Source organism: Oncorhynchus clarkii, chromosome 12 (assembly GCF_045791955.1).
Source record: "Oncorhynchus clarkii lewisi isolate Uvic-CL-2024 chromosome 12, UVic_Ocla_1.0, whole genome shotgun sequence".
Lineage (NCBI taxonomy): Eukaryota > Metazoa > Chordata > Actinopteri > Salmoniformes > Salmonidae > Oncorhynchus > Oncorhynchus clarkii.
Genome location: NC_092158.1, coordinates 12,092,112 through 12,099,611, shown reverse-complemented (window position 1 = coordinate 12,099,611; position 7,500 = coordinate 12,092,112). Strand labels below are relative to the sequence as shown.

General features: G+C 42.5%; 1 protein-coding gene across 28 annotated transcripts in view; it reads right to left on the bottom strand.

Annotated features, from left to right (window-relative positions):
* The window catches only part of LOC139422712 (alpha-adducin-like), a 55,343-nt gene that overhangs the window by 23,847 nt on the left and 23,996 nt on the right, over nucleotides 1-7,500 (bottom strand). For 15 of the 28 annotated variants that reach the window (XM_071174011.1, XM_071174015.1, XM_071173995.1 and 12 more), the window contains exons 3-5: nucleotides 6,378-6,540; nucleotides 3,715-3,866; nucleotides 3,007-3,087 (exon numbers count right to left, since the gene is read on the bottom strand). In XM_071174011.1, the coding sequence (XP_071030112.1) occupies nucleotides 3,007-3,087; nucleotides 3,715-3,866; nucleotides 6,378-6,540 (396 nt within the window). Of the gene's footprint in view, nucleotides 1-3,006; nucleotides 3,088-3,714; nucleotides 3,867-5,806; nucleotides 5,840-6,377; nucleotides 6,541-7,500 lie in introns of all 28 variants that reach the window. The other 13 variants (XM_071173998.1, XM_071173989.1, XM_071174003.1 and 10 more) reach the window with 1 other exon arrangement.

Below are 7,500 nucleotides of genomic sequence, written 5' to 3'. Positions count from 1 at the left end.
GGGGGGAATGGGAGCTTAATGAGTCATGGGTCTGGCAGAGTGTCTCAGGCAGGTGACGCACGCTCCCGACAGGGTTAGCTCTCGTTCCAGTGCTTTTCTACAGACATTGGAATTCTCCGGTTGGAACCTTATTGATGATTTATGTCCAAAACATGCTAAAGATTGATTCCATACATCGTTTGACTTGTTTCCATGACATGTAACGGAACTTTACGAGTTTTTGTCTGGACGTAGTGCTCGCGCCTCATGAAGATGGATTACTGGGCTGAACACCCTAACAACAAGTGGCTATTTAGACATAAATGATGGACTTTATGGAACAAATCAGTCATTTATTGTTGAACTGGGATTCATGGTAGTACATTCTGATGAAGATCAAAGGTAAGTGAATATTTATAATGTTATTTCTAACTTCTGTTGACTCCAACATGGTGGCTATTTCTTTGGCTGGATTGGGCTCTGAGCGCTTTACTCAGATTATGCTTTTTCCGTAAAGTTGTTCTGAAATCTGACACAGCGGTTGCATTAAGGAGAAGTCTATCTTTAATTCTGTGAATAACACTTGTATCTTTTATCAATGTTTATTATGAGTATTTCTGCAAAATCACCTGATGTTTTGGAATCTAAACATTACTGCACGTAACACACCAATGTAAACTGAGATTTTTGGATATAAATATGCACATTATCGAACAAAACATACATGTATTGTGTAACATGATGTCCTATGAGTGTCATCTGATGAAGATCATCAAAGGTTATTGATTCATTTAATCTATATTTCCGCTTTTTGTGACTCCTATCTTTGGCTGGAAAATGGCTGTGTGTTTTTTTTGACTTGGCTCTGACCTAACATAATCATATGTTGTGCTTTCGCTGTAAAACCTTTTTGAAAATCGGACACGATGGTTAGATTTACAAGATGTTTATCTTTCACTTGCTGTATTGGACTTGTTAATGTGTGAAAGTTACATATTTCAAAAAAATATTTATGAATTTTGCGCGCTGCCTTTTCAGCGGAATGTTGTCGAGGGGTTCCGCTAGCGGAACGCCTGCCCTAGAAAGGTTAATGTGATAATTCCACTGTCCCGCAGCCCAGGCAGGAAATTAATAAACTTAATCTCACTCAGCATCTATACATTACTTTTCCATGCTACTATTATTTTTGCAACAGTTGGGGGTTGTATAAATCTGCCCGTCTGCCACTATGACCTGTGCAACAATGTATCATTTAACACATAAGATCACTCCAGTGTCAGTAGACTAGCTAGCCCAAGAATGAACGTGAAACTAGCTAGCTCGGACGCGCCAACCAAAATACTAGGCCTATGTAGGCCCATTGGATATTATTATTTATTGAAGTTCATGTCTTTTTTATCATTGAATCTCTGCTAGCTAGCTGCAAGCCAATTATTTGTTTAGCATAGCAACGTGGAATGAATAGAATGATTTGAATGAATAACTGGGTCAAAACATGAGAAAAAAAACTACCAACTCGCTTGGGTAGCAACTTCAGAATGCAAAAACAAATGTACTCATTATTAATATTTGGTCAACTGTTTTAGACAATCAATAATGCCATCGAACACAGTTAGTTTCGTGTGACAACTCCCTCAAAGGGCTGTATCCCTCGGCTTCACCTCAGGCCTCAGAACAGCCCATGTCAGGAGTTGTCACACGCAACTTCTCAGGTATTATTGCTAAAATAAAATAACATATACCTTGGATAGGACCAGACAGGCAGCAGAAAGTCAATGCCTTGTGACTTATCTTACGATGCTAGCCTGAGTCCCAGATCGGTTTGTGCCGTCTTGCCAGATTTACAGTAGAAATTGGCAAGACAACACGAACTCAGCGTCAGTGAAATTAACAGTCTAAACAGATGATACAGGCAGAGGGCGAAGAGTTGACGGCAGCTTCGGCCTTGAAGGACCAGTGACTCAGCGTGTACAGTGCCTTCAGGAAGTAATCATAGCTCTCGACTTAATCCACATTTTGTTGTGTTTCAGCTTGAATTAAAAAATGTTCCAATACCCCATAAAGACAAAGTGCAAACATGTTTTTATACAGAAATATCACATTTGCACAAGTATTCACACCCCTGAGTCAATACTTTGCAGAAGCACCTTTGGCAGTGATTACAGCTGCGAGGCTTTCTCGGTAAGTCTAAAAGATTTGCACACCTAGATTGTGCAGTACAATATTTGCACATTGTTCTTAAATGCTTAAAGCTCTGGCAAGTTAGTTGTTGATTATTGCTTGACAGCCATTTTCAATTTTTGCCATAGATTTTCTCGCAGTGACTGTTTCTCGCAGTGACTGTTGTAAAACAGACTGAACCAGGTCTAGGATTCTAGCTCTAGGATTTTGCCTGTGCTTAGCTTTATTCCGTTTATTTTTATGCTCCCTAGTGTTTGCCGATGACAAGCATACCCATAACATAATGCAGCCACCACCATACTTAAAATGATCAACGGTTATGAAGATAATCATTTTATGTTTGTTCAGTATAGTTAAAGTTTTGGTCCCATGTTTCATGAGCTGAAATAAAATATCCCAGAAATGTTCCAAAAAGCTTATTTCTCTAACATTTTTGGCATTCATTTGTTTACATTCCTGTTAGTGCGCATTTCTCTTTTGCCGAGATTATCCATCCACCTGACAGGCGTGGCATATCAAGAAGCTGATTAAAAAGCATGGTCATTACACAGGTGCACCTTGTGCTGGGGACATCAAAAGGCCACTAAAATGTGCAGTTTTGTCACAGAACACAAATGTCACAGATGTAAAAAAAAATATATAATAATACTGGCATTTTAACAATTGATTTGCAGGTAAAATTACATGTAGGACAACCTCTGTGTTTGGATGATGGAGGCTGAATGACAATCACTTATTTAATCACTACTTGAAACGCATAACATAAAATGAACATATTCTATTAGCAGCGTTGTGACACATTATGCAGGCAGCTGTTAAGAGTGAGACACTGGGGGAGAAACTTACCAGACTGGAGGCAGAGACTTCACTGTACAGAAGCCCAAAAGGGACAATCAGGAACCTCTCCTGATCTGAATTCACCCGTACCTGGAAGACATGAGCGCAGATGGTGGTCTTAACAAGTAACAAACAAACAAACAAACAAACAAACAAACAAACGGCAGGCGGCAGGGTAGCCTAGTGGTTAGAGCGTTGGACTAGTAACCGGAAGGTTGCAAGTTCAAACCCCCGAGCTGACAAGGTACAAATCTGTCGTTCTGCCCCTGAACAGGCAGTTAACCCAATGTTCCTAGGCCGTCATTGAAAATAAGAATTTGTTCTTAACTGACTTGCCTAGTAAAATAAAGGTAAAATAAAAAAAATAAATAAAACAAACAAAACAAAACATACAAACCTGGTGAATTACACCAAATGGCTCACATACACTAGAATGCAGTTGTTAATATTTTTCAAATTCTTTTGATGTTTCATCAACAATATAATGCTTACTCAACTAATTTTACCAACCAAGACAACTCTACATTTTCCTGCTGAGCTTTCTGAAAAGATATTCTGCAGGTTAAATGTGCAAAAGCACTACAATATACTGCAGTAAAATAAACAAGATCCTGTCCTATATATTTCTTCTGGTGTTTCATACTGGCTAGGAGTCTGTTTTAATAACATTGCAGTGGATAAAGCCACCTAGAGAAGAACATTAGAAGGCTGTCTTACGGTTAAGTGGTTGTAGATGAGCTGGGACCAGCCGAAGAGGTCTGTCAGGCGGTAGAAGGCGGCTAGCTTACAGCGGAGCAGCTTCTCTCCCTTCTCATAGGAGATCGAGTCAGATCCACGCAGGTCATTCACTGGGGTTACCATGCCCAGACCTGTAAAGGGAGAGAGAGAGAGAAACAGAGAAATATTTGCACATCGTTATAAAACACTTTATTTAGACAATGTGAAATTTGAAACATATCTATTCCTTTTAAACTTTGTAAGTTAATTATTTACTGTTCATTTTTCACTTTTGGTTTATTATCAATTTAATTTGCTTTGACAATGTAAACATATATGTTTCCCATGCCAATAAAGCCCTTAGAATTTCATTCACTCACCTCAGTCAACAAAGAATAATGTCAATTCAAAACAGAGTCTATCCGTCTATAATTACAAAGCGTCTATGGTTAATGTAGTTGCATTCTACAACACTACTACCGACCTCTGAACTCAGCGGAAACCATCTTGGCCTGAGGGGACCTAAGTGCTTGACGTATACTGTGCGTAAACACACAAAGCAGCATGAATGTGTAAAAGCTAGATACACTAGGTGCTGGAGTACTGTGTACTAGCTAGGTACACTAGGTGCTGGGGTACAGTGTACTAGCTAGGTACACTAGGTGCTGGGGTACTGTATACTAGCTAGGTACACTAGGTGCTGGAGTACTGTGTAGTACACTAGGTGCTGGGGTACAGTGTACTGCACTACAGAATTTACTCTTGGTAGATGAATTCACATCACAGTAGCCAAATGCCTCATATATACCTCCATAACATTTGCATTAAAATGCATTATTGTCAGGGGCTGACAACACTGGAGAGGGTCATATATACACAACATGACCAAAAGTATGTGGACACCTGCTCGTCGAACATCTCATTCCAAAATCATGGGCATTAATAAACAGCCTCCAGTCTTCTGGGAAGCCTTTCCACTAGATGTTGGAACATTGCTGCAGAAACTTACTTCCATTCAGCCACAAGAGCATTAGTGAGGTCTGGCACTCATGTTGGGTCAATTAGGCCTGGCTCACAGTGAGCATTCCAAATCATCCCAAAGGTGTTCGATGGGGTTGAGTTCAGGGTCTGTGCAGGCCAGTCAAGTTCTTCAACACCGATCTCGAAAAACGATTTCTGTATTGACCTTGCTCTGTGCACGAGGGCATTGTCATGCTGAAACAGGAAAGGGCCTTCCCCTAAACTGTTGCCACAAAGTTGGAAGCACAGAATCGTCTAGAATGTCATTGTATGCTGTAGCATTAAGATTACCCTTCACTGGAACTACGAAAAAACAGCACCAGACCATTATTCCTCCTCCACGAAACTGTACAGTTGCCACTATGCATTGGGGCAGGTTGTGTCCACCAAACCCAGATTCGTCCATCGGACTGACAGATGGTGAAGCGCGAGTCATCACTCCAGAGAACGCTTTTCCAATGGCTGCAAGCTTTACATCACTGCAGCCAACACTTGGCATTGCACATGGTGATCTTAGGCTTGTGTGCGGCTGCTCGGCCATGGAAACCCATTATATGAAGTTTCTGACAAACAGTTATTGTGCTGACGCTGCTTCCAGAGGCAGTTTGGAACTCGGTAGTGAGTGTTGAAACTGAGGACAGACAATTTTTACGCGCTTCAGCACTCTGCGTTCCCGTTCTGGGAGCTTGTGTGGCCTACCACTTTGTGGCTGAGCCGTTGTTGCTCCCAGACGATTCCAATTCACAAAAAAAGCACTTCCAGTTGACCGGGGCATCTCTTGCAGGGCAGAAATTTGACAAACTGACTTGTTGGAAAGGTGGCATCCTATGACGGCGCCACGTTGAAAGTCACAGAGCTCTACAGTAAGGCCATTCTACTGCCAATGTTTGTCTAGGGAGATTGCATGGCTGTGTGCTCGATTTTATACACCCATCGGCAAAGGGTGTGACCGAAATAGCCAAACCCACTTCTTTGAATGGGATGTCCACATACTTTTGTTCAGTGTATATGTAACAAACTAGTGCTCCGCTAACTAGCTAGTGATTCTACATCATGTACATATAATACTCACTCATGTTGAAGGCAGTCATGCCTCCTTGGGGTGCTGCAGGGTACATGCATCACATATAGCTCATACTGTGTATTTATCTCTGTATACATTACATTAGATCAGTGTTTCCCAAACCTCTCCTCCAGTAGCCCCAGGCAGTCTACTGACTTGATGTTGTTCCAGAAAGAACACAGCTGATTCAAAATGGTCACCTAATCATCTATCCCCTCATTAGTTAAATCAGCTGTGATACTTTCATAATACATTAAATACATGGACTGGCTGGGGGTTCTGGAGGACCGGTTTGGACTGTCTGGGGGTACTGGAGGACCGGTTTGGACTGTCTGGGGGTACTGGAGGACCGGTTTGGACTGTCTGGGGGTACTGGAGGACCGGTTTGGACTGTCTGGGGGTACTGGAGGACCGGTTTGGACTGTCTGGGGGTACTGGAGGACCGGTTTGGACTGACTGGGGGTACTGGAGGACCGGTTTGGACTGGCTAGGGGTACTGGAGGACCGGTTTAGGAAACACAATTAGATTACAATGTGATTTAAGGACTGAAGAGAAAGGTTTCAACCGTATTCTACTCACTCATGTTGAGTGCAGCCATGCCTCCCTGGGGCGCTGCAGGGTACATGGTGGGGATACTGGTGGTCATGAAGTCTGCTATCTGCTGCAGAGCCAACAGGCTGGTGGGGGTCTTTCCCCTCTTCAGCTGGTCCTGAATCATCGTATCCAGCTCATCACAAAACGCCTGGGGAGTAGACGGGGACACAGTCAGACGGGGACACAGTCAGACAGCAAAGGCGCAGGACAGGTCAATACACCATTGTTGTCGTTGATGCATTGTAACACAGTCACTAGTTGGCTATTCTTAGTTCCCCTACTACAGAATCCATGGTTACTGTTCCCCTACTACAGAATCCATGGTTACTGTTCCCCTACTACAGAATCCATGGTTACTATTCCCCTACTACAGAATCCATGGTTACTGTTCCCCTACTACAGAATCCATGGTTACTGTTCCCCTACTACAGAATCCATGGTTACTATTCCCCTACTACAGAATCCATGGTTACTGTTCCCCTACTACAGAATCCATGGTTACTGTTCCCCTACTACAGAATCCATGGTTACTGTTCCCCTACTACAGAATCCATGGTTACTGTTCCCCTACTACAGAATCCATGGTTACTGTTCCCCTACTACAGAATCCATGGTTACTGTTCCCCTACTACAGAATCCATGGTGACTGTTCCCCTACTACAGAATCCATGGTTACTGTTCCCCTACTACAGAATCCATGGTTACTGTTCCCCTACTACAGAATCCATGGTTACTGTTCCCCTACTACAGAATCCATGGTTACTATTCCCCTACTACAGAATCCATGGTTACTGTTCCCCTACTACAGAATCCATGGTTACTGTTCCCCTACTACAGAATCCATGGTTACTATTCCCCTACTACAGAATCCATGGTTACTATTCCCCTACTACAGAATCCATGGTTACTGTTCCCCTACTACAGAATCCATGGTTACTATTCCCCTACTACAGAATCCATGGTTACTATTCCCCTACTACAGAATCCATGGTTACTGTTCCCCTACTACAGAATCCATGGTTACTATTCCCCTACTACAGAATCCATGGTTACTATTCCCCTACTACAGAATCCATGGTTACTGTTCCCCTACTACAGAATCCATGGT